We start from the raw sequence: 27,097 nt of genomic DNA, 5'->3' as shown, positions 1-27,097 counted from the left end.
TCACCAGGCCCAAACCTTTTGGCTTTGTGGACTGGCAGTGGATGATTCTGTGCAAACAGCGGGCGAGCACACTCACATGTGCAGTTCCATTGACACAAGGGGCAGAGGCAGGCACCCACTGCTTGCTCAAATGGAGCTTTGTACATGAGCTGCTCATGCAAGTGGAGCTGTGCATAAGCACACTTGCCCGGCACTTGTAGAGCTCAGTTCTGAATGGGCTGGGGCTGATGGATTTCCAGCCCCACTTGAAAGGTTGTGATTGTTGTTGTTTTTTACTGTGTTTGTCTTTTGTCCTATTTGTACCCCCTTCACACCTTCGGTTGTTAGCCACCCCGAGTCCCTTGGGAGTGGGGCGGCATACAAATTAAATAAACATTCCAAACATATTCTGCTAAACCGTGGTTTGTCGTATCAACGTCAAATTTGACCAGTAGGAGTAGAATAGATTTTAACTATAATCATTATGTTAAAATGACTTTAAAATTTCATTTGATTTCTATTGTAAGATGCCCAAACGTATTATATTCATGTTTGTTATTCCATCTTTTTGCATCACAAGTGTTCGTTTGTGAAACATGATTCATAATCTAGCATTACTGAACTAATATATATGGAAGGAAAAATAAAAAAAAATCTTTTTCCTCTATAGGGCCCTCAATAAATAAAGCTAAAGTTCGTGCAGCACAAGAAAGGAACAAAGGTACAGAAAGAGAAAAACTCCTGTTCTTCTAGCCATTTTAAACAAAGTGGTCAGTGGACTCTGAATTCTGGCTGAAGAGTTATAAATTGTAGCAAGTTTCTATGATTACTGTCTCACAACTGTAAAATGGTACTGGGATTAATTTTCTACATAACTGGAAGAAAAACAGTAATTCTGAACAGTTTGGATTCAGGAAGAATTATCTCAACATCAGTTATTTATCAGCATTACTTAAACTAGAAACAATGAGAAATAATTTATTGTAGTTTTTGTTCCTGAAAAGGAAACTGTTTTGCAATAGAAATAGATTCCTGGTAACACTTAAAGTGATAGGTATGAGATTAGATTGCTGAAACACTGACAATTTTTAATGCGAGTCAATGCAATTTTTGGCTTTATTTTTAGAAGAAAAATAAGCCATCTGTCAAAATGTTGTAATATTTTTAATATTTGCCAAAGGGTCTGTATATATACTTTATTATAAAATAGATCTTTTGTAGCTCAAAAGTAAAAGTACATAAATGCAATAAATTAACTTTATACATCCTTATACTGAAATAATTTTACTATGTCAGAAAGCTGTAGGCTTCATTAATGCTTGGTCTCCAAAAACCTGCTTAAAAAATGTGACATGCTCTTCACAATGTTCTCCTACAAGAAAAGGAGAGAAAATGTAGTCAGTGTCATTTTTGACATTTTAAGGAATCCCACTTGGGTATATTATCAATATTGTTTGTTTTTTTAAATCAACCTCAGGAGCTACCTCTGCTTCACACACTCTTTATTACTCATACCCCAATTTTGAAACTGGGAAGCTGGATCACAAAACAGAAATCAAATGGGTAAAGGAGATGCATATAGGCTACAATACATTGTATACATAGCTTATGCTATGACTTTTGTATAATAATACTAGGAAAAGTAGATTTCATGCATAATCAAGAACATTGAGAGGAAAATGTTGCAGATTATCTTTGAGGCACTTTCCACAGAATTAAATATGATCTTTTTTCTTATATAAAGTTAGAAATTATAATTTGATTTGATACTGATATTTACTTCACTCTTGAACACTATTGATAACTAAAGCTGTTATTGAGAAATGCAGAAGGGTCCCTGGTAGAGTGGAACTGCATGCATGAGGGAATATTAATAATCCTTTGTGATTTGGAAATGGGAGTATGGGGATATTTTTCCTACAAAAAAACCTTAAAGTTAGAAAAAAAAGACAAGAATTTTGATTACAGGGAGATGAAGTTCTATTAAATAACTAGAAACATTCTTCTAATCTATCAAATTCATTACTGGGTGGCAATTAATAAAAATGACAAAGCACCTTTTAATTTAAGTAAAGGTTAGTTCTTACGATGTTGTAGCAGGCTGTGTCTTCAACTGACCTATTAACTCTACTGTTAAAATATAATTACAATTCTATACCAGCTAGCTGTATTGAAGTCAGCATTCAAACAGTAAGACCAATTTTTCTTTCAATTAAGGATCATGCATATTTTTCCAAATGTTGATACTGATACAGATGTTCCAACTGTTTTAGTAACTCTTATCTTTCTCCTAAGCTTGAGAAGGTCCCATTTGTCGTAACTGTTTTCAATATATAAAATTGTGCCTACAGTGCCTTCAGAAATTAAATTTCATTTAAGGAAAAAACAATAGTAGTGGTCTATGTTTCATTTTCTTTTCCTTTCCTGGAGGGGGCCTGGCTTCTTTTTTTAAAAACAAAAACCCATTATCTAATGCATCTTTTGATCAATGTTGAGCAGGAGTGATAAAGTTCATGCTCCAACAAGTCTCTGAAAGTTTATATATGAATTTATATATGAATTACTTACCAAAAAATTATACCAATTTGGTAAAATTTACTATCTATCCTTGGAGTAGCTTTTTATCTTTAAAATTAATTTTTATTTTGCAGTTTAAAAAATTACTACCTCTCTCTATTGATGAAAAAGTAGGAAGTTAGTGGAGGAGCCAATGTCGTGAGGAGGAGGAGCCAATGTCGCAACGAGATGGTGGTCTCAATGCTCTGAGACCATAGCCAATACTTTTGCCACTGGGGGGTCCCAATGGACCTAAACCATCCCGAAGAGACAGTGAACAGGAAGATTATGTCTTGCTGATCTCGGGGATATCACAAAATCCTCGAAAGAAGCAAGAGAAGATCTTCAAGCCGGTGACAAAAATTTCAGCCACAAGGCTGACAAAATCGGGGCGGCCCAACGGAAGGATACGGAAAGTGTTTCCAGCTGGTGAGGAATTTTTATTGCTTTAAAAAAGAATTTGCCTACAAAAACTTAATAACCAATTTAAATCAAAGAATAGAAGAATCAAGTGGCGAAATTGAATTTGGAATGATTTTGGACAGCGGTTACCTTACTTTTTAAATATTATTCACATGGATCGAATCTATGCAAGCCTTTTGAAACGGATGGATTAAGTTTTCTTCTTCTCTCTTTGTGACTCTCTGTAATTCACAGATTAAAGCTTTCCTCTTTATCCCTGTGGCTATATACAAAAAGAAACTCTTTAAGAGTGTTTACGCTCTTAAAAGCAGCAGAATACTCTTTGATTATTCAAAACAGAACGTTTCTTCTTTTCTTTTCTTTCACGGATTGCTGACTTGACGCCCCAAGGCTTTGTTTTGGCTACACACCAATAAAAGAACACACGGATGTCCCTTTGAAATTTGATCAGAGAGGAGAAATCTTTCAAGCTAAGGTTGCTGTGGTTGTCAAGAATGACACAATACCCCAAAAAAATAGAGGTCCTGACTTTGCAAGATATACTTTCAGAATTACAGAAATTATTAAATAAAGAAGAAAAACAATTCAAATACTTAGAACACATAACAAGAAAATATGATGAAAAAATTGAAAATGTTCATCAAATGCAAAACGGGGTGATTGAAACTCAAAACACCGAAGTGGAAAATGAATATAAAGAGACTAAACAGGCTGATATCTATGGTAATTGGTTTGTTCCTGAAAATGGAAAGAATGGAATACAGAAAGAGGAATTAAATGGAGAGGAAATCTACTTCAAGGGCCAACATATAGAAGAAGATAAAATTATGGACAAAGAAATTCCACTAGCAAAAGTTTTGATAACATTGCTGACAATCAAAGATAAACTGAACAAGAAAACAGAAAGAGGGCATCAAGATTATATGAGAGATCTTACAAACAAGGAATTGCTAAGAGAAGTCCATACAAAGCTGATCAAGTAGATGACTAGAGGATTGATACCACAAATGGCAGAAGATATGAGATTGTTTTGTTATTGGAAAGATACAGGTTGATAGATGGAAGAATATAACTTAAAACTAGTTAAACTTAGTGAAACTTAGTAATAGATATAATTAATACATAATTGATAATGATAATAATGTATACAATGTGTTGTGTTATGATAAGTAATAATTGGATATGAATAGTGAATGGCACTCATGAAAGGAGGATTAGAAATCCTTTTAGATTATATACAAAGGTTAATACAAAAGAATTAAATTAGATATAGTTAAGTTTTGATTATTAGGGGGAAATGTTACGATATAGGATATAGTCAAATAAAGGAGGGATAATGATGACAACCTGTATGTATGTATGTATGTATGTATGTGTACAATATAAGGAATCTGGATGAAAATTGCAAAAAGTGATCTCGGAAGGAGGATTAGAAAAGTTTGTTACTAAATAATATGGATGTTTAGCTAGAATAGGATATAAGGATTCAGTGCTATTGGAGGATTTTAGAAATATTAAATGAAATGCCAGTATGTGGTTATGTATTAAATTTTGGTATATTTTATGATGAATGATGTTTAAATAATTATAGTCAAATGGAGGTACAAGGGTAACATGTATAAATATTTGAATTAAAATACTTGAGTTAATATGAATTATGTTTGATGACTGTGGAAGAGATGCACAAAAACCTTTTGTAACCAACTGATACACTTTCTACAGTATGTAAGGGAGGAAGAGTTTATGTGTTGTGTTTGTTTTGGAAAATAAAATAAAATAAATATTTTTTTAAAAAACTAGGAAGTTAGTGAGACCCTGTTGCACCAATTAAAAATAATAGAGCTTTATGTTTGAAACAATCTAACAGACGGCAGGATTATTAGCTCTGAACTTTGAATATTATAAAAATTAAAAAGAGGACCCAACCTTTATATGCCTACCAAATTGCTGTTTACCTGGAGTGAAGCTAGGGTTTCCACGAATTCGCTGATTTCTCTGCTCAAAAAACCTGAATATGGTATAGAAGAGCATCTCATCTTCTGTTTGCTTTGCTGCATCAAGGAATTTACGAGCAGAAATGCTGTCATGTCCACCAATTCCTCTGATAAATCTCAAGGCAGCTAGTACTTGATGTTTAGACAACAAAACTTCTACTATTTCATCATTTGCTGTACAAAGTCTCTGAAAGCATAAATGATAACATTAAACGGCTGCTGACCATACCTATGACTTCTTTCCCATGAGCACCTTGCTTTATTTTCTAGTTATTAGTAAGTTTATTGTTGCAACCATAAATTATAACATGTAGCATGCTATAAAATATAATAGTTTTGAATAGTGTTTTTTTTCTTCAAAATGAGATGGACAGCAAATAAATTAATTTAATAAATAAATAATATTATAAAACAATATTACATCTTTATCGGTATTCCTTTCTTTAATATTTTCTCTGTTTCAAGAGCCAAGTTCTCCCAAAGATGGTAGGGAATACAGTTATAGGATCTGTGACAAAAATTTGGTTCACTGATTCAAAGAAGAAACAAAGTTTGAGAAAACAAAGTTTGATAAGATAGAATCTTTGAAGGCTTTCTAATTTGTTATAGGGGCCCAGTAATGCATGATATATTTTAATGGAGATGGAAGGTAGCTCTATCCCTATCTTTAAACGGGCAATGTGAAAGCCCAAAATATTCCTTATGAAATTCTTTGGATTAATTCCAATTGGACAATTAATAGATTTTACCTTTACTTAGAACTGCCTTCCCATAATTACCCATAATCAAAGGAAGAAAATGGCACGCACACTTCCTCTGTCTACTTACCTTTAACATATCCAGGGAGAGTTGATGTGCTGGTGGGTAAATACTTTCAAGAGACAACAATAAGCAAGCCTAAAATAAGAGATAAGTCAGTATCTAATATTTCACAATTTGCTGCTCAACCTAAAATCAGTTTAGTAAATCATTCTTGCTCAACAACAAAGCACAGTAGAGCATAGTAGAAGGTGATGTGTTCATATCATTATTTTTAAATCTCTATGATGCAGTGAAGATTATGCAAGGTTACTCACCAAAGGCTTTGAATCATTGAGAACATGGTACTGTAGGAACTGATGAAGCATGTAGAATAAATTGTGCTGAACAAGGGTTTTGATTACCAATTCATAAAGAAAATGCTAAAAAGACAAAACAGGGAAACAGCAAACTCAGCAAATTTATAAACATTTAGTTAAACCTCAATTTGTAAGAAAAATGTGGTAAGCAGAGTATATGACTTAAGTATATCCAAAAGAAATTAGTCTCTTTATTGAAATGCATTTGCATGTGAATTAACACTTTTATGAGCAGTAAAGTTTTATGACATCCAAAATTTCAAGTTTGAAATGGGCAGTTCCAACACGTTAGCTGAAAAAATACATGCATAAATACATAAATAAAATTTTAGAAAAGAACTCCTGAAACTTAACTATTGGCATGAAAGCAACATAGAAATATTATATAGCTACTCTACCTATAAATAAACATTGCATAAGCTTCTAAAATTGTACACATGTGAGGAACTGGTGGCAAAGGATGAGGAAGTGTGCATTTCACTTATGCAATTGTGGGAGTTTTTAATCTAATGATTGTCAAAGAGTTATTTGAAGCAAAACCTATATATGTATTTAAGGACTCAAAGCTGAAAGGCATTAAAAGTTATTTACATTCCTTAAATTTTCATATAGTTCAGAAATTGTTCCTTGACAGAAAATATAATCTACATTAAGCCTGATTCCATTCTCCAGTATATCCCCATGTATTCTTAAATTATGCCAATTATTTGGATTCATTTCAATAATTCAGGGTTAGTTTTGGAATGGGCACAAACTTGGCCATCTTAAGAAATGATGGGAATGAATTAGAAAGTGCAAACATCTTGGTTCATGCCTAGACAATTTGGGGGCTTTCAAAACTGACAGACCTTTTTCTTCAGAATTTGTTGGTCTTAGGAACTACAGAAGTGAAGTTCTTCCAGTGCTTGCTGGATGAGCAATGTTGGATTATCAGATTTCTGTTCCATCTCATCCTGCACACACTGCTACATGTACAGGAAATAGGGTATCTATTCAGAGGTTTGAGCCAACATATTATCAATAAGAAAGAAATTTTCAGCAGGTGGATTTCTATTGTTTCCACAGAGGTTACAGCAATCTGAAACCATTGTCTGGACATGGTTGGGAGCGAATGAACTAAATCCAGGTAGTTTGGGTACATAGTGATTATGTAAATAAATAGTAGAATACCTCTGATATGCAGATTACTCTTCTTTGTAGTACCAAATGGGGGAATTCTTCTGGAGTTTGACATTAACAGATAAATCTCAATTGGCCTGTTGTAACCTTTTAGTATTTAGAGAGTCACTTCTCTGTTCCTATACTTTCTCTCTCATGCAGCTGCCTTTTCTCATACATACAGCTGCCTTTTGAAGAGGTTTCAAGATTTCAACTAATCCCGAACATACTAGATATCTTAAAGCGTAAAATAAAAATACTTAGCAAAAGCTATTTCAAATTATGACACTTTCAAGTACTTACCTGAACAGCTATCTGGAACTGATTGAGTGAGCGAATATACTCCATTACAACAGCAATAGTGAACTTGTGGGGGGCCTCCTTATTAGAAAATAAGTGGAAAAATATATTTGACAACAAGTTTACAGAATTTGGATTTGAGTTGTATTTAATGATTTGGTGCTATTCAGAATTCAAATTTGCTTTAGCAAGTTCGCTAGCATATTATAAAACTTTTATTTAATCATATCAAATGATAGCATAAACAGAAGTACCGTATTTTCACATATATACCCCGCCCACGCAAATAACCCGCCCATGCAAATAACCACCAGGTTTTCAAGATTTATGTAAAAAAGTTTTTATACACCCCGCCTTCTTATATAACCCGCAGCGGCGGTCTGGCTGGCTAGCGAGGAACGACGACCATCTGCTGGAGGCGAAGCGAAGGGAGCCCGCTCTGACCCGAGCTGCGTCCCTCCCCCTCCTCTAGCTCTGCCATTGCTGCAAACTGCACAGCGGCCCCCGTTTTCTCGCCGCTCCCGCCCGCCCCAGGAAAAGGAGGAGGAGAAGCGGCGTGAAGGGAGCGTTGCTTCGAGATGATCTCAAGCGGAACCCGCCTTCTTATATAACCCGCAGCGGCGGTCTGGCCGGCTAGCGAGGAACGACGACCATCTGCTGGAGGCGAAGCGAAGGGAGCCCGCTCTGACCCGAGCTGCGTCCCTCCCCCTCCTCTAGCTCTGCCATTGCTGCAAACTGCACAGCGGCCCCCGTTTTCTCGCCGCTCCCGCCCGCCCCAGGAAAAGGAGGAGGAGAAGCGGCGCGAAGGGAGCATTGCTTCGAGATGATCTCAAACGGAACCCGAGGTGCGCCGGCCGTGCGCAGCCCTTTTACACGGCCGGTGCAGTTCCAGGAAAAACAACACTGCGCCGTGGAGAAGAAACCATTTTGCGCCGCCCCCGCCCCCCCCCCACCGATGAGAAAAAGGACCCCGGTGATGAGCGGAATGAGCTCGCCCACACAAGGGAGGAGGAGGGGAAGTTCCATTCATGAAGACGGGTTTCTAAGCGTGCACAACAGTTGGACAACATTTTATATTGATGTGAAAATATTCGTGTAAAATATTTTCCGTATACCCCGCCCACTTTTATACCCCGTGGGGGGGGGGCATGCGGGGTAGGTAAAAACGCACATTGCCCGCGGGTTATATGCGTGAAAATACGGTAATTAAAGCAGAATTCTCCTATTAACTGACCTTTTTTTCAGTAAAGATTGATAGAACGTGAGTATACATGTCTGACTGATCAATAACTGCCTGTGTACGAACTGGGCGTTTTGGTGGTGGATTGCCTCGGCTCTGTCCAGTTTCTAATGCCTGCAAAAGGAGCATAAAACATTTTATTAAATCATGTACTTTAGTTGAAAGCAGTCACTAAATAATAGATTTTAAAGTAATTTTGCATCTAAAATTTAGAATATTTTTAAGCCACTATAGATTAAGTAAGAATTGTGACCAAAAACATATACTGATACTTCAAAGTGTTTTATTACATTATTATGAAAAATGGAATACATTGTGAAGTACTTTTGCAACAACGAGACTTGCTATTAAACAGTTAATACTTTGGGGCACTGCAACTCAATGATAAGAGTAGAGTAATGTATTGGTGCTTCCACAACAAAGGGTCATGTAATCAGTTCCAGCTTCTGACAGAAGGGAATTTTAAATTTTATATATTGTTACAATGCAAGAGAAATTAATTCACAATCATGCTTGTATAATACAGATTTTTTTTCACTTGACATTTTTGAATGCTAACAGAGTGAGCCACTGTGTAGAAGATGATAACCATTAACAGATCAGTTGGCTGTACCTGCCATATCCAAGGAAAAAAATATTTAAAAAGGCTCTTCTATGTGGACACCACAGCACTTTTCACCTTGGTAATAATATAGTGATTTAATTAATAAAAGCTAGATCAATATCATATGATAAAAGAAATTCATGCTAATCAAAGAATATATGTAAGATACAGTAGTCACAACTTGCCATAGTATAAGCCTGTTCTGCTTCTAAGTATCTCTTATATACGTGATTGAGCTTGTCAAAAACAGTGGCAATTACACTCAACGAGCCTCCCTCTGGTTCATTTAACACTGCAACAGAACACATAAGGACATCTAAAATAAGTAAAGCCACAGAATGTAGCAATAGCAGAATGCAAACTTGATACCATAATAGATAAGTTAGATAAATAGATAAGTTTTTATTCAAACTGCATAATGCATATTATTTCATATGCCATAAAATACTCTGAGCAAATATCATTATTCTATACTACAAGGCATAGTATTCTAAACTAATAAAATACTATACTTTGTAGAAAAGCATTATGCTATGTCAGCATGCTTTTAAAAAGGTCACAGAAATTTTTGATTCATAGTAGCTTCCTCAAATTGAAGCAGAAGCTTACTTTGGGAACACACAGAAAGAATAACCATCTTGCAGTCTTTCCGTTGCAGAAGGAAGTCCATTAGCTTTCCCTTGTCTGGAAAAAGATTTACGGTAGGTTCAAGTTTCATTTGCAGATTCCAGAGATAACCTACAGTAAAAAAAGAAGAGTACACTCCTCTCATAACTGATGGTACTGTACCATGATAAGCTTCAGTTCAAGAGAGAGAGATTTAATAGACTGCGGTTTCATAGGTAGTCAAGTATTTCACCAGAATTCTTTCATCACCACATTCTGATAAGTAACATTATTTTCTCCAGGCACTTTGTGCATTAGGTATCTAATTAATATATTTTATACAGCAGCATATTTAATACTTTGTATTATAAACACACAAACATTCCGATGCTGATTAAAAAATGAATGTAAAAAGTTTCATACCTTCACTTGCGCTAATGATAATATCAGGCTGAAAGACAATCCAGGATGATGAATCTAAACGTTAAGCAAAACTCTTACCAATGTCCAATGGGTTTTGCCTCAGTAAAAGTTTTAATTGTTTATGCAGCCAGCCACTTTGAATAACAGCTCACTTGCTTCACATATCCAAGGAAGACAGGGATATTTGTTCTTTAAGCACATGATGGCCCCCAGCAAATTATCTGTCAATTTTTTTTAATGCCAAAGCAGTAGTAAGATATCGTTTAAAGGTCTGCTTTTTAAAAGGAAAGAAAGCAACAATTTACCAAGTTTTAAATTTCTCAAATACATAGAGGTCTCTAGCTGAAAAGAAGCTACTAGTGTCAACGCCTCTTAGAAGAACATTGAAAGTGAAAAATTACCTATAAACTTAATTTTTAATGTTTTCTATGCACTCATACATTATCAATATGCTTCTGGGAGCAACTCAAAGAGCTAGCAGAACCTAGTAAATTAGTCTCCACTCTTCTATATTTTTGAAAATAAATCACACTGAATGCAAATAAATTTCAAAATAAAGATCAATAGGATTTTACAGGCTGAAAAACTACACAACAAGCTCTTATTGTAATAGATTAATGGGAGGGGTGAATCCATTAACGCAGAACATCTGTTAAATCTGAATAGAATTACAAACATCTGTACTGTATGCATTTTAATATACTGTATCTACAATGACAATCCAGTGCATAAAAGTAGATTTTGTTTGTTATATCTAAAGTCTGCTAAAGTGACCATTCAGAAGAAGCACTGTGCATTATTTCTGTATTATTTATTTCTACTCCTCTCACAGATAAAAATATCATGTTTACCACAGATACACACTGTGCTCCTTTCAGATATTAAAAATATCATGTTGCCAAAGAATAAATAAAATCTATGATTTTTATTTCAAGGATACAGAGTTTACAGGGAACTGGAAACTGATTAGTTACAGAAGCTGGACCTGCAAATAAGAAAAAGGTGTGATTTATATAGATTAGAGAGGAAATTATTTGTTATGTTTGTCAGAAATAACTCTTTTTACAACAAACTGTGTACTCTGAATGCTAAACTTAAAGTCCTTAGCCCATAGGTTACTGTCATATATAAAACAGAAACAAAGATACAACCAAAAGCTAACTTTCCAAAAGTTTAATATTTAATTCTTTTAAAATATTAATTGCAGCTTATGAATTATAGTCAATGCAAATTCAAGCTTCATAAATGTTATACTCAATGAATGCAGATTGTTTTACATGATGTAACAGCTTCCCTCAATGCAAATATTTCTTTAGGATTCTAGCACTTTTTCCAGGAAATAACTATTGATAATTGTCAGGAAGATAAATAGTTCATTTTTTAATTAACTGAGCTATACTAATTTAGAGGTCCAAATGGAATCTAGAAGGCTTATAACAAAGATAAAACACCTATTTTCCAATCTTTGAAGAATACCATGATGCAAATGGTAGATTAAAATGGTTTAGCATATTTAAGGTTTGCCCACTGCTTTGGTATGCATGTGGGAAGCTGACGAGATTTCACAACTAAGGCTCTATAGTATTTTGAAGGCAAAGATGAATTTGGGGCATGATCAAAATACCAATTTCCAAAAAGTGTAGCAACTTTCAGTGTGCTTAAAGCAGTTGAGTCTTTTCCTGGGATGGTTGTCCCGAGCTGAAATACCATACTTGACTGAAGGAGCTTCAAGCATACATACTTCAAAGTACATTATCTTCAAAACCAAACTTTTGTACAACTCTATCCAAAATTCATTTTTATTTATTTTCCAAACCACAAAAGAAAAAACATGGTCATGGTCCAATAATATAAGGAGAACAGGTATAATAGGCCACAATGTTAGGCTTTTTTTTCTCCCAAGACCAGGATAATATAATAGATGAAATATTGCTCATTTCTGTTTATCCGGTTTTATATTTAATAAATATAATGAACTTATTATGCCAAGAAATATTTTAAAATGAAATATTAAGACTACTGGAACGTAACTTTTAATTAATAAAAAATCTAGCAATTTCAGCTTCAAAAACTATAGGTATAGATGCAGTATTTGCATTTTCAAGGGAATATAAAATATGCAATTCTGTACCTGCCACAGGAATCTGGTACGGTTGTATGGATCGAGGTGGAAGTACAAGCTGGTGCAGTGTAATCGTGCCATCAAATTCCCCCTTTAATTTGATGTCATATATAATAGAGGTCTAAAAAACACCCAAAAATCTATTTATGGTAAGTGTTCAAGCACAATTGCATCCATGCAGAAACAATAAAACAATTGTTGTAACCATGATTATTCTTTTTATTCTGTTTGGCATAACAATAATTAAGATCCTATCCTAAAAATAAATTTCTACTGAATATAAATATACACTGCTCAAAAAAATAAAGGGAACACAAAAATAAGACATCCAAGATCTGAATGAATGAAATATTCTTATTAAATACTTTGTTCATTACATAGTTGAATGTGCTGACAACAAAATCACAGAAAAATCACCAATGGAAATCAAATTTAGCAACCCATGGAGGTCTGGATTTGGAGTTACACTCAAAATTAAAGCGGAAAAAAACCCTACAGGCTGATCCAACTGATGTAATGTCCTTAAAACAAGTCAAAATGAGGCTCAGTAGTGTGTGTGGTCTCCACATGCCTGTATGACCTCCCTACAATGCCTGGGCATGCTCCTGATGAGGTGGTGGATGGTCTCCTCCCACACCTGGATTAAAGCATCCCCCAACTCCTGGACAGTCTGTGGTGCAACGTGGCGTTGATGGATGGAGCGAGACATGATGTCCCAGATGTGCTCAATTGGATTCAGGTCTGGGGAATGGGCGAGCCAGTCCATAGCATCAATGCCTTTATCTTGCAGGGACTGCTGACACACTCCAGCCACATGAGATCTAGCATTGTCTTGCATTAGGAGGAACCCAGGGCCAACCGCACCAGCATATGGTCTCACAAGGGGTCTGAGGATCTCATCTCGGTACCTAATGGCAGTCAAGCTACCTCTGGCGAGCACATGGAGGGCTGTGCGGCCCCCTAAAGAAATGCCACCCCACACCACTACTGACCCACTGCCAAACCGGTCATGCTGGAGGATGTTGCAGGCAGCAGAACGTTCTCCACGGCATCTCCAGACTCTGTCACATCTCTCACATGTGCTCAGTGTGAACCTACTTTCATCTGTGAAGAGCACAGGACACCAGTGGCGAATTTGCCAACCTTGGTGTTCTCTGGCAAATGCCAATCGTCCTGCACGGTGTTGGGCTGTAAGCACAACCCTCACCTGTGGGCGTCGGGCCCTCATACCACCCTCATGGAGTCTGTTTCTGACTGTTTGAGCAGCCACATGCACCTTCCCATAAATATCCCAGCACCATTTCATAGAGGGCTTTATAGATAACAACCAGCACCCTGAATTTCATCTGGAAGCACAATGGAGCCAGTGCAGCTCACAGAAGTGTAACATGGGATGTGCATGTAACTGCTTCATGGTTCAGGAAGGGGGTGCAATTGATGCACAAAATAAAGTTGTGCAAAGGACCTCCTGGCAATAGCTATAACCTACTCTTTGAGTAGGAGTTGTGATTCCGGGAGGACCTCCAAATTGCACACCATTTTTCTTTACGGTGAAACCCCATCCAAGATTTTAAAAAAGCCTGGATCCAGTGAGCCCTAAATCAAATAGCTACTCAGTCTTGTCAGGGTTTGTTTGGATGCCACTTTTCCAGTTTCCAAGATGAAAACAAAACCAACCCTACACAATTATCATATTAACATGACTCTTAAACTTTAATAAATCAGTATAGTAATTTCCTGTATGCTAAGCTAATTAGCTGTCTTGAGCTACCAAAATATAATATGGAGAAAAAAAATAGTACCTCAGTGTCCTGATGATGAACTACCACTAAATTATCCACAACGTTCAGTGCAAACTTCCCAGTCCTATATAACTTCAATATATGCAATTTCTTACAGGAGCCTTCCCTGTAGTAGCATTAATTTGGGGGGGGGGGGGGGGAGAATGTTAATCAGCAACCTTAGTAGTCACCTTTTAATAGTTGTTATGAAAGCTGAAAAGGATAAGAATCAACAAATTTACCTTGGCAAATGATAAAGAACTACCTCAGCTCCGGTACTATTTGAAGTCCTTGAGTGGTGTCTCAAGTAAAGAACATAAAGTTGGCCATATCTAAAGAAACATAATACATGTTTAACTTCTAAGCAGATAACATTTATATAATCTTGTTTTTTTTCAGGACAAGCTATTTTGGCAGAATGCAAAAAAGAAATAAATAGTGTAACAGTTCAGATGCTCAGACATCACCAATAAACACTGGGCAGATGTCTTTTCCTCACATAGTTACAGAGAGCTACCCCCAAGTCCTCCCTCAGAAAAAACAGTTGGCTCGTTCCTCACTTTAGGGGCCATCTTCCTTTCTTTGGCCAATGTAGATTACATGTGTCTCTCTTGATGCTTGCCCTTGCCTTCTTCTTAGAGTTGAAAGAGAATGACTGGCCCAAAATGGAAGCCAGCTTCCACTGTTAAGGCAAGAATAAAATGGAGGATTCCCTACTTCTAATCAGACACCTTCGCTGCGAGATCAAAATGGCTCTCTTGTCTGTGAAATAATTCACAAGAAAATTAAAAAACGTTTTATTTATTTTTTCTGAATAAATTACAGATGGATTTATTTCATCTTTTCAAAGTGATATGGAGATCATTCTGTTAACTTACAAGCTATTCTTACAAATAATTTCTATGATTTTTCAAAACAGTTTTTAAAAGAATGCTATATGTAATAAGGTGATCAATTGGAACTGTTAGTTTTGTTTGCTTATTTCCTGATTTCTTCTCTATTTTATTCAAGTTAATTGACTCAAAACTGACTTCAAATCCATTCCACTGATCAAGAAAATGTTGCTTATGTCTTCACTAAGAAGACAATCTATTTGCTCAGGAAAAGGAAAATACAGCATCTGCGTTGGGAAAGAAGCACAATAATATACTTACATTGTAGTCAAAGCAATATCTCTTTCAGATAGGCTGAGCTTGGAGGACTTTGGTACTGTAGGTAACTCAATTTCAAACTTTGACAGCTTTGACATAGCTCCACCCTACGTGAAAAGTACTGCATTTAATTCTATGTAACTCCCTCACACTTCATTGTATTTCTTACCATTCTAAAATATGTTCCAGCAAAATATAATGTAAAAAACAACAAGCAATTATTATTACTTTTGGTTGCAGTGCTTTAGGCCATCTCAAACAGTTTAACCCATCTGAAAATCAAATGCTATAATTTTTGTTTCCTAACGCAAAATTTGTGAAACTTAAGTTGCAGTTGGGTATCTGAGTTAGTATATTTACTTAAAATGCATATTTTAGACATAAAGGACTACAACAATTTGAAATGCATTTCTTATATATTAAACATAAGTACCTTAGAGCAATTTTGCAAAGTAACCACGGAAAATTGCATTGACTGCAGTAATATTATTTTACCTTGAAATAGAATGGCTGGAGAACATTTCCAACTACTGTCGTTGACAACAAAATGACAGAGCTCTCAGGACAGTACATAAACCAGTTGACATTAATATTCTGACTCTTCAAAAGCTTTAACGTTCGTTTCTCTGGTAATACCTGAAGATATAATGGTTACAATCAGACCTATATACTGTATATTTTCAAACTGTCTATATAAACTTCAGATTTTGAAAACTGCTGCTGCGGCAGTGGGTGATTCTCTGATTGACTACAGACAAATTAAAGAATTAGCACTTTACTTTTGTGAAGTTCTTACAGGACTCTGATTTAGACTATTGTTTTGGGGAGTGAGTAGGTACATAATTGACAGTTGCACAGCAGAGAGGCTGGGGAGCTTCCACAGAAGAGATGCCCAAGCAACCTGCAACCTTCCCTGCCAGCTTCTTGATTCCCAACTTTCCCAATCACCTTCCCAGAACCAAAGGCTTTGCTAATGGGAAGGTGGCAGGCAGTATCGGCAGTCACAATGTACTTTACAGTTCCTGCTGGCTGTGCCTTATGGGAGGCTGTCATGGAAATAAAGATCACGTGACCACAGCTGACTGTGACAGCCCAGCAATACTTGAAGCAGCAATAAGTTCCCCAAATTTCATACCCACAGGAGTCATGGATCCCAGCATTTTGTAAGTTAGCCTATTTGAGTTACTTTAGTTTAATAATTATTTCACTATACCTTCCAATTGTGGTCAATTGAAGGTGAAACAGTCAAATAGATATGAATTTTAATATTACAGAGACACTTTGTGTAATACAGCAAGCATCTTATATGTCTATTTTTTTGCAGAATCAATGGCTTTTATTACTAAAATATTACTTAGCTAAAAAGGTTTATTTTCAGACTATAATATCTTTCTTGAAAAAACTGAAGCTATTTCTAGTAGGTTTATGAGAATTAAACAGATTTCAAAAGACCAAAACAATCTTACACACAATGAACTATAATATCATTTAATCCTTTAAACATAAAACAAATTATCTGACTTTTTTAAAAGGTATGTATATTTTTACTTACTTGGTAAAACTCAATTCCCTGATCTGTTACAAAAACGATCTCTGCAGAGCCTGTCCAACAGAATCCTAAAATACTGGCATTCTTAGTCTTTAATTTAAAAAAAAAGCATTTAATTGAAATAGGCATACACTGTCAAGTAAAGTAAAATCAGTTTATATATGTCCTTTTAAAAAATATTTCTACTTTTTTAAAAAAATATTTAAAAAGCAGCACAACAAATTTTAAGTTTTCCATAAAGGAAATCTCTGGCAAATGCACTTTCAAGACAGTATTGGAGATCTTGTCCAAGTGGATACATAAATAAAACTATAGAGGATTTCATTTATCAACATAAGCAGCTTGAATGGTTATGGAGCATATTAGCCCCAAAGAAGCACTTTCAGAACAAGTGTAATATATTTTGGACATTATTTAAGAGCTTACCTATAGCTTTTTATACTAAATGCAACTTCTAGGCCTGTGATGGCAAACCTATGGACACAAGTGCCACAGATGGCACGCAGAGCCGTCTGCAGACATGCAAGCCATTGCCCAGCTCAGCTCCATCATGCATGCACACACCTCCTGCCGACCAGCTGGCTTTTGGGTCTCCGCATGCATAGGAGATGCACACACATGCGTTGGGGGTTACACCAGCATGCTTGGAGTCACGCCAGCATGTGTGGGGTCATGCCGGCATGCGCGAGGCCATTCACGCATGCGTGGGGTCACATGTGCATGCATGGGTCAGGGCACATGTGGGGGATCACGCACCCATGCACGGGGGGGACAGGGGGAACACAGAAGTGTGCATGCGCGCAGGGGCCCCACATTGCATTTTGGGTTCATGCCCACACATGTACTTCTTCAGCACACAACGACAAAGAGGTTAGCCATCACTGTTCTAGGCCAATTTCCAAAGCAGCCCCAAGAAAAGCATATTATAACTACCAAGTCTTAAGCTTATGAGTGCATAAGGCATTCTGTTAGCAGTTGATGAACAATGAGTAGAAGGATTTTAATTCTTGCAGCTAAGCAATGTTATTATTCCTCTAACCACTTGGACAAGCTTTTTCTTTTCACTATGCATATTTATGCTTGCAAAATAACCAATTTTAATTGCCATTTTCTTTCAGGCTAACACGCTGACTGGGAGGTAGAGAAACTAACATCTGAAGCGTTTTAATGATTTGCAGTTACAACTTTTCAAAATACTAATATAATGGTATTGTAGATGCCGCGCTGTTAGAATGAATACTTTAATATGCTGAGGGATTGCTTTAGTTTAGTATTTTGTTATGTGTACTATACCTTGCATTCTTGAGTGTATTCTAATTGTGGGCTGTCTGGAATAAAGTTCAGGAAATCCTGGAATGACATGAAAAACAAGCAATTAAAAATATTTGTGGAGAACCTGTGCAGAAATAGCAATATCTAACACATGGATTTTCATCCATTTGAGTGCATGAATCTGCAAAATGTCAGACTTTATTAATCTACTCAAAATAATGATATAAGTACACAGAGCTGAACAAACATATTTTCTGCTTGAATATTTTATCTCATTTTCCTCAACTATCTTTGAACTATAATACAAACAGAATAGAAATTGAAAAGACGAAAGGTTACATAAGTAAAAAGTTAATGATCAAAATAGATGAGAAAATGCATTTAATACACTATAACATAATTCAAAGATGCAAATCTAAATAGGTAATTTGAAAGCAAATCTAAATAGGTAATTTGAAAGCTTTTCAAATAGTTTTAATAAAAATCACTACCACTTCCTGATTCCATTTGCGGCAGTTTGTATTATTCTCCCTCTGGAAAGGAGACCCTACAAACTGAATCAAGCATTATTCACTGAGCCGAGGTGGCGCAGTGGTTAGAGTGCTGTACTGCAGCCACTTCAGCTGACTGTTATCTGCAGTTCGGCTGTTCAAATCTCACCGGCTCAGGGTTGACTCAGCCTTCCATCCTTCCGAGGTGGGTGAAATGAGGACCCAGACTGTGGGGGCGATATGCTGACTCTGTAACATTATTATGTTATTTTATGTATTCCTTTCTCAAACCACCATATCTCAGAGTAGTTTATAATACTATGTTCATACAGTAATAAAAATATGTACAAATATAGTGGTAGAAAGGAAACAAAAACAAATCCCAACCATCTAACATCTATCATTTCTTTAATAATAAGCAAATAATAAGTAGTATATTTTGTTTGAATATTTTTAAAAAACGTGCTTCTTTCTATTTTAAGAAAGATATTTCTTACCACACTCTTCAATGTTCTCTGAACAGCCAGTATCTTATTGCCCAAAGAAAACTTGATACATTTCACTTCTCCTTTGTCTTCCATTCTGGAAATATAGAATTCATTTCTGTATTTTAGATACAGGACATGTATCTGATTAATTTCTACAGTATCTCAATAACAGCCATGCTGGCCTAGACTGGTAGAAATTAGTTTAAATTATGTGAAGGGACTTTTTAAAATATTAATTGTAATAGTTTTGAAGTTCAATAAAATTAAACAAGGGGAAGAATATTGCTGATCCCCAATATCCATGTTCATTCCAAAGGAAGTGAGTTTTAGTGGTTGCTAGACAACCACTAAACCATTTTGTTGGGTCATCATTCAGAGATATTTCTTTACCTAAACAGAAAAGAGAATCAGGTAGGCAAAAGAGCAGTAGGAGCAAAAGTGGCTTCTGATTTCCTGATTATCTTCTCCATTGAGTTTCCTTGTGGTAAACTGACAGGGAACATCAGAAGCCTTCCTTCCTTCCCGTCCTATTTTTCTTTCCTTCTGTCTTTCCTTCCTTCTCTCACTCCCTAGAATTCCTGCTGGCTTCCCCATTTACTTTGCTTGTGAGAACTTCCAGAGAGAAACCAGGAAGAAGTTGCAAGTTCAAGGCCCAAAGGAAGGTAAGTGGCTTCTGCCCAGTGGGGAAGGAAGAGGGTGTGTAGGGGTGCTGGTCAGAGAGGCTATGTGGAGTGCAGAAGAGATACCATATGGATTGGGAAGAATATAGGGGTGTGCACCAGAAATGCTGTGCAGTTCCTGGAAGGCTCATGGGAGGAGGGGAGCAGCAAAGATCGGAAAGGGTGCTCAAGGTGCTATATAAGTGGGTAGAGCATGTGGGGAGGCAGTGTGAGTGAAAGGGGCTTGGGGTCATGGAGGTGTGTAAGAGGTAACCTGCATGTCAAGTATGGTACGGGGGAAATGAGTCAAGAAGACTGCATGGGGTCACAGAGTTGTATGAGGGGCAACATGCCAGTCAGAAATTGAGCATGGGATGGGTGGGTCATGAAGATTTGTGGGTATGCTGAAGAGATGCCACGTGAGGTAGGGAAGGCACATGGGGAGTTCAGGAAGGATGCATGGAGGTGCACAAGAGGTGCTGTATGTGTCAGGGAAGGTATGAGGGAGTGGCTGGGAAGGTTGCACGGTGGTTCTTTTCTCCCTGTTCTTTTCTTCCTTCTTTCTCCCTTCCCTTTCCAGGAGGCAAGGTAGGTGATTGCTGCTGGATGAGGGAGAGGGAGATTGTGAGACTGGCTAAGAACCTGCCATGAAATACAGAAAAGGAAGATCACATGACCCCAAATTTTATTTCCTTGGTACTCATGCATTGATTCAAATCAAAGGGTCCTCAGGACTCTATAAGTTGGTTCAAAAATTGTTGATCTATAATGCATCTTTACCCCCCGTTTAAAGTCATGTTAACAAGAATTTTGGTAATATATAGATAGCATTGTTATATCAGTTATTTCAAAATCCAAAAACAAGACGTCAACACGTTAATGGTATATGCTATAGCATTAAGTGCAAGACAATCTGATTATGTTTCTCTGGGTTTAGCTATACTGCATTCCCATGAGCTCAACGCAGAGGATGAAAAATTCCACATTGTGGATGAAATGATAGTACTACAGCTATTCGAATAGTATCCCACAATTGCAATGATCTCATTCTTGTACAGGAATAAATATCTGCTAAAATATCTGGAACAAACTGAAAGGATTCATTTGGTGGGCAAGGATAATTGACGCGCAAAATATAGCCTCTCATTATCAAGACAACCCCTGCCTTCTCGAGGTGCCCATCGTTTTCCAACAGAAGGGGCTCTGTCAACTCTTGGGCCCGGCGAGCTCAAGTAGTACTCAGCCTAGAATCATGGATCCCGTTGATTCGGGATGCATGCGACTCTACAGCGAAGGGATTGGCGATGCCGTACCGACGCTAAAGACTTAAGTCAAGTCAAGTCAAGAAAGGATTCATTTGTCTGTATGGTCTGAGAAGGCTAAGTATTCAACACCCATTTTATGTTATTTTGAAATACTATTTCAAGGCTGATTCAAATTGAAGATATCATAAGGGAAAATAGGAGAAATATTTCCATATATAATTTATCAAAATTAAATCAACCTTTTCATTCTTATGATTACCTAGATTATGTAGTTATGATCAAATTCCTTTATGCAAGCTATCAGTATTTAAGCAGGGGCTTAAAAAGGAATTTAATAAAAGGTAATGTGAAAAAATATGTGAGAATTATGCATGGATCCAACCCTTGACTACTCTTGATAGATGTCATAAACCCCATCTGTCCCAGTTTCAATAAAAATAAGCTGTTAAGATCTGTGAGGATTAAAGAACCACAAACAGACCTTCTCTGTGCTTGAAATCTTCTACAAGGATATTTTTTCAATAATAAGAAAAGTCTGTATGTCTGGATTAACACTACATTCCTGCACAGAAGGCTGTCCAGTGGTAAAAGAAAGCTATGCTTGACTGCCCAACTTTTACCTAGTATTCACAAGGTGTATAGATGCCCACAATGCTAGATTTAATCATCATGATATACATATTAAGTTTAGATTCAAAGAGCCTACAATTTGTGTAGACATTTGTGTAGAGTAAATCCTAGTAGAATGTCAGTGCTGTTTGGGAACTCTTCATATTTCAGTAATCAGAATAGCTCAGTAGAATAGTTTTTATCAAACTAATTTTAATAAATAGGGAATCAAATAAATTGGGCACCACAGATTGATGTATTATTCTAACTATATTTCTAATTTCATGTATTTTACAGTATCAAATTTTACTAACACATGTACTCAAGATAAAATAAAAGTGATTACATTCATATTCCTTAGTTTAGTGTTTTTTAAAATAACTATTGTCATTTACTAGTTAAAGAAAATACAGAGTGAAAGATAACTTACAATGAGAAGAAATATCATTTGAACAGTATATTTGTATTTGCAAACTTCACAACACAATACTATTAGCTGTCAAAAAAAGAAAACAGTATATAGGATGCATTTATATCACCTAAATGAGATGAGATTGCGGTCTTCCAAGCCTTTAACTACTACCCCAGTAGCTCCACCAGATCGAACAGCAAAAACCTAAATAGAGAGAGAGCGAGAGAGATCTAGTTTGAGCTAGAACGTATTTTAAAAGTTCTTCATCTTCAAAACAATGGAATTTATTTTCCATAAAATGTTAATAGAATAAATAGGCTATAACACCAAGATTAAAAAGTGTTTCTCACACATAATTACTAGGAGCCATACATTGATAAAATGACAGAAGTAATGATGATGAAATCAGAAAATGTTGCCTTATTTCTACTCTGCTCCTCTTTCCCATTCCTTGTTGGGGATGGCTTTTGCCAAAATGTGAACAAGCCATTTGTTATTCTACTAAATTAATCTGAGAGCTGCATCTTACTCCAGATTCCTCATTCCTGGGAAGTGGGTTTACACTAGCCAAAGTGAAGAACAATGTACAGTGGTACATTGACCGGTACCTCCGGTCATGACTGTGATCTGATCCAGGACTTTGGTTGGCACCCGATTTGGTCGTGACTGAAAGCAAGACTGACTACACATGTGCGCACACAAAAAAATGGCATGAAAGGGAAAATCGCTGCCGCTGTGATTGATCGCCACCCGAAGATGTGTTCTTGAACAGAGTGAAACATTTAGCGGATATTTTGGTTAGTGACCCAAGGTTCCACTATACACAAAACTGGAGGGAAAAAAAATTAGAATCAAATTTCAACTATAAAGATCCTCAGCTGTCCTTTGAGACCAAAATCACATGAAGCCACTTAAAGACAGCAAAATAGTACATGAGGACACATCATGTGAAAGCACTCAATTTTCTCAGGAATAAAAGATGTCTTTCAGATTTCAGACACTGCCAATGAGGGGGGGGAACCTTATTAATTTTGGTTCTCATATTAAGACAAAATTGTCAGATTATGAATAAAATCAAACCCACAGAGTCCAAGAGATTTACCTTTGTGATTAAAACTGTTTAACAACTTGTCTGTTAAACTCCCTATAAAACACCTATTGGTAAAACGAGGCAAGAACCCTTTCCACGTTTGTTTAAAATGAGAATAATCTGATAACTGAACTATTTCCCACCATCTATATGCAAAATATAATTATATACACATAAAACAGCTGCCCTGTATGCAGGTTGTGTATAGTACAAATTAGAGGAAAATCCTTTAATCCAATGTTTTTATCACTCATTTTTCATACAACTCAGGCATTAGTATTGATAACCTGTCCGCAAGTGGATCAAAAGTCTTTTCATGGAATCAGAGGCTTCTTGGATGCAAAGGGTTCTTGCATTGTCATTATTGCAAAATTGCAGGGTTTTGCCACCTTTTCCTAAGAAGATTTCTAAACATTTAAATCTCTTTCCGCCCAACTGTGCAACTGTAGAAGTCATTCTGACAGAGCAGGAAGAGTGGGAACCAGATGCGGTACTATGACAAAAAGAGATATAAACGTGGGGACTCAGTTCAAGGTTGGTTTAGGATGTGGAAAAGCAGGAAGAGCCATGGTGGGGCAATGGTTAGAACGCAATATTGCAGGCTAGTTCTACCCACTGCCAGCAGTTCGATTCCCACCGGCTCAAGGTTGACTCAGCCTTCCATCCTTCCAAAGTAGGTAAAATGAAGACTCAGATTGTTGGGGCAATAGGCTGACTCTGTAAACCGCTTAGAGTGGGCTGTAAAGGTGCTGTGAAGCGGGATACAAGTCTAAGTACTATTGCTTTCACTGTGCACAAGATACAGAAGCGTTGCGGTCCAGCCGAAGGGAAGGAGAGGACGAAGGCGCGACAAGCAGGTCGCGCGGGCGGGGCATGTGGAACCAGGGAGAGAACTCCGCCCCCTTCCCGCGGCCTGAGTCTCTCACCTGCTTATTGGCCTCGTCGAAGAAAACGCAGTTAACGGGGCTCGCCTTTTCGAACTGCACGGGCCGTGCGCACAGCGCCAAGTAATAGTCCTCGCTGGTGGTCGTCGCCATGGCAGCAGTAGAACGATCGGCAGGCAGAGAGTGCCTCGCGCACCCCACCTCCCTCCGCCGCGGCCACGCCCCGAGGTTCGACCGATCTGTTTTCGCTCACCGCCCCCCTCCCGGCGCCACAAAGCGGTTGGTGCGTGAGGGCATGTAGACGCACGAGTCTTCCTTTCTTCGGTGCCGATCGGCCGCTTCCTGGTAGTACCGTTCTTGCGCATGATCAGAGAGCTACCGGTCCCTTAAAGGCGCAGTGCGAGGGAGGAGCCGTCGAGATTGGCATGTGAAGTCCCAACGTTCTAATTCAGGGGTCCCAAACTTGGCAACTTTAAGACTTGTGGGCTTCAGCTCCCAGAATTCTCCAGCTCTGCTATACTGGCTGGAGAAGTCTGAGAGTTGAAGTCCACAAAGTTGCCAAATTTGGGGACCCCTGTTCTGAAGCCTGATCTGAGGCTGATCTCTTTCCCAGTATGTGAGCAGGTGTAGAATTTACATGGCACTGAATATTTATTTAGTCATTAAATGTATGTGCCGCCCATCTCAACATCGAGCGAGCTGGGCGGCTGACAACATAATTAAAAACGAGTTTACAATATTAAATTTTGCTGATTTAACAGTTACATTTGAAAAGAGGGAAAGCGGGTGTATATGTGCACACGGTGTTTTCCTCTGGCACTTAGACCGATGATTAATTAGGTGCCCATCAATCGGATATTTTCTCTCTGATGTGTTCCTCAGCTCTTCGCACGGTGTATGCATTGCTATTAAGCTGATTGCATCCACCTGGCTGCTAGTCGTCCTCATTTATCCCACTTTTCCCAGCATTAGTTCCCCCACCCCACCACGAATCCACAAGAGTAATTTGAGCCTGGTCATTTGTGCCCCAAGTGTGAAGTCCAACTTAAATCATTGTTTGATAATCCATTTTTTATTATTCCTCAGGTTTTGCTCCTTTTTGCCTACCAACGATAAAATCTTGTGTTTGAAAAGGTTTTGTGAGACAGCAGATAAATTTGCAGTTTAGTTCTACAAACATTAATCAACAATCCAGTTACATACTTGTGCTAAATTTAGGAGGAGGCAGACCCACTTCAAATTAAGAACTATAGACCTATTTCCTTGCTAAACCAGACTATAAGCTATTTGCTTCAATATTGGCAGAATAGCTTAAAAAATATCTAAACAATTTTATCCTGATCAAAATGGTTTCTTACCAAAGAGACAAAGTAAATATAATATGAGAATAATTATAGACACTTTGAAATATTATGAGGCACATCCTGAAAAACAAGTGGCTCTGATGTTTTTAGATGCACAGAAAGCTTTTGATAATGTGAATTGGTGATTTATGTCATTACAAGTGGAACACATGGGCTTTGGTAAGAAATTTACCCAAGCCATACAAACTATATACCACAAGCAAATAACAAGAATAATGATAAATGGAGAATTGACAGACTCTCTTGAAATAAGGAAAGGAACAAGATTGCCCACTATCCCCTTTGTTATTTGTCTTAACATTAGACATTCTAAACAGAAATATTAGAGAAGAAAAAGATATAAAAGGAATGAAAATCAAAAAGGAAGAATACAAATTACAAGCATTTGCAGATGATCTGGTCTTCATTCTAGAGGATCCATCAGAAACTGCACCTAAATTGATAGAAAAAATAGAGGAATGTGGAAAAGTAGCAGGTCTGAAAAAATAAAGATAAAACGAAGATTTTGACCAAAAAAAATTAACATCAAGACAAAAGGAAGAATTGGTGGAAGCTTTGATGATCCAAGTCACGAACAAGGTCAAATATTTTGGAATATATTTGACAGCAAGATGCGGTACACTTAAAGAGAACAATTACTATAAGCTTAAGCAGCAGATTGCAAAAGAATTGACAAAATGGGAAAATCTACAACTATCAATGATAGGGAGAATATCTACAATCAAAATGAATATTTTGCCCAGAATTTTATATTTGTTTCAGACAATTCCAATCAGACTTCGGAAAGACTACTTTGACGACCTAAATAAAATAATGCTGAAATATATTTGGCAAGGAAAGAAAGCAAGAATGAAACTAAAAATGTTACAAGATGCTAGAATAAGAGGGCTTGGTCTGCCTAACTGGGAATTATACTATCAGGCAACAAATTTAATGTGTATCAAAGAGTGGATAACATTAAGAAATTCTAGATTACTGACGGTAGGGGACATGATTTGTTGCTGGGATGGCATGCTTTCTTATGGTACAAGAGAACCAAAACGCAGGGGTATTTCCGAAGACATATACGGGAGGCTCTGCTATTAAACTGGGAGAAGATTAAAAGGCAACATTACTTAAAAATTCTAGTCTGGTTATCAATTATTGAAGCATTTTCATACCCAGTAATAAATAAAAATGAACAAACAGTTAGATATGGTGAAATATTGAATGCAGAGGGTGAACTTAAATCTATGCAAGAATTAGAGCAGGAAGGCATAAAGATGAATTGGGTTTCATATTTGCAAATAAAGTCTAGATACAATAAAGATCACAAAATGGAAGGTTTTTATGATAAAATGACTGAGTTAGATAAAATTTTGACAGGTACTGATGAAAAGGTAATTAAAGAAGTATATGGATACTTATTAGAGGTTAAACTAGAAAAAGTCAGAACCTATGATAGCTTGGGGAAAATATTTGGACATGGGATTGATAAGTGGCAGAAATTCTAGTCTCAAAATTATAAAATGACAATGTCAACAGCATATAAAGAAAATTTGTATAATTTTACAGATGGC

At 36.9% G+C, this 27,097-nt stretch overlaps 2 protein-coding genes across 4 annotated transcripts in view; one reads left to right on the top strand and one right to left on the bottom strand.

The window, feature by feature from the left end:
- NPC1 (NPC intracellular cholesterol transporter 1) overlaps positions 1-2,754 on the top strand; it is a 50,831-nt gene extending 48,077 nt beyond the window's left edge. The window contains exons 25-26 of one of the 2 annotated variants that reach the window (XM_032223325.1): positions 650-700; positions 2,631-2,754. In XM_032223325.1, the coding sequence (XP_032079216.1) occupies positions 650-700; positions 2,631-2,635 (56 nt within the window). In that variant the 3' untranslated portion in view covers positions 2,636-2,754. Of the gene's footprint in view, positions 1-649; positions 2,369-2,630 lie in introns of those variants that run through there. The other variant, XM_032223324.1, reaches the window with a different exon arrangement.
- RMC1 (regulator of MON1-CCZ1) lies at positions 980-24,550 on the bottom strand. 2 transcript variants are annotated; one of them, XM_032223327.1, is made up of 20 exons: positions 24,217-24,549; positions 22,328-22,404; positions 19,265-19,349; positions 18,298-18,354; positions 17,008-17,094; positions 15,951-16,091; positions 15,459-15,562; positions 14,547-14,636; positions 14,326-14,431; positions 12,533-12,644; positions 11,342-11,386; positions 10,402-10,455; positions 9,982-10,110; positions 9,558-9,664; positions 8,763-8,882; positions 7,532-7,609; positions 6,029-6,133; positions 5,781-5,849; positions 4,914-5,139; positions 980-1,351 (listed from the first exon to the last, which is right to left on the bottom strand). In XM_032223327.1, the coding sequence occupies exons 1-20, from the start codon at positions 24,325-24,327 to the stop codon at positions 1,272-1,274; spliced, it is 1,983 nt and encodes a 660-aa protein (XP_032079218.1). In that variant the 5' UTR covers positions 24,328-24,549; the 3' UTR covers positions 980-1,271. The 2 variants fall into 2 exon arrangements, with proteins under 2 accessions (XP_032079218.1, XP_032079217.1); XM_032223326.1 differs by lacking the exon at positions 980-1,351 and adding an exon at positions 2,824-3,220 and having other exon boundaries at positions 24,217-24,550.
- Between the last annotated feature and the right edge of the window lie 2,547 nt (positions 24,551-27,097).

This window comes from Thamnophis elegans, chromosome 8 (assembly GCF_009769535.1).
Source record: "Thamnophis elegans isolate rThaEle1 chromosome 8, rThaEle1.pri, whole genome shotgun sequence".
Lineage (NCBI taxonomy): Eukaryota > Metazoa > Chordata > Lepidosauria > Squamata > Colubridae > Thamnophis > Thamnophis elegans.
The sequence above is the reverse complement of the archived record's forward strand: the minus strand, read 5'-3'. Positions and strand labels throughout refer to the sequence as shown.

What these genes read in the sequence shown, in the direction of transcription:
- RMC1 (XM_032223326.1), bottom strand. Translation starts at nt 24,327, where the DNA reads ATGGCGACGACCACCAGCGAGGACTATTACTTGGCGCTGTGCGCACGG. An exon ending in CGCAATCTCATCTCATTTAG is followed by an intron (nt 19,350 to 22,327) that starts GTGATATAAATG and finishes CTATATTTCCAG; the next exon opens with AATGGAAGACAAAGGAGAAG. An exon ending in AAACCCTAGCTTCACTCCAG is followed by an intron (nt 3,221 to 4,913) that starts GTAAACAGCAAT and finishes TTTTGTATATAG; the next exon opens with CCACAGGGATAAAGAGGAAA.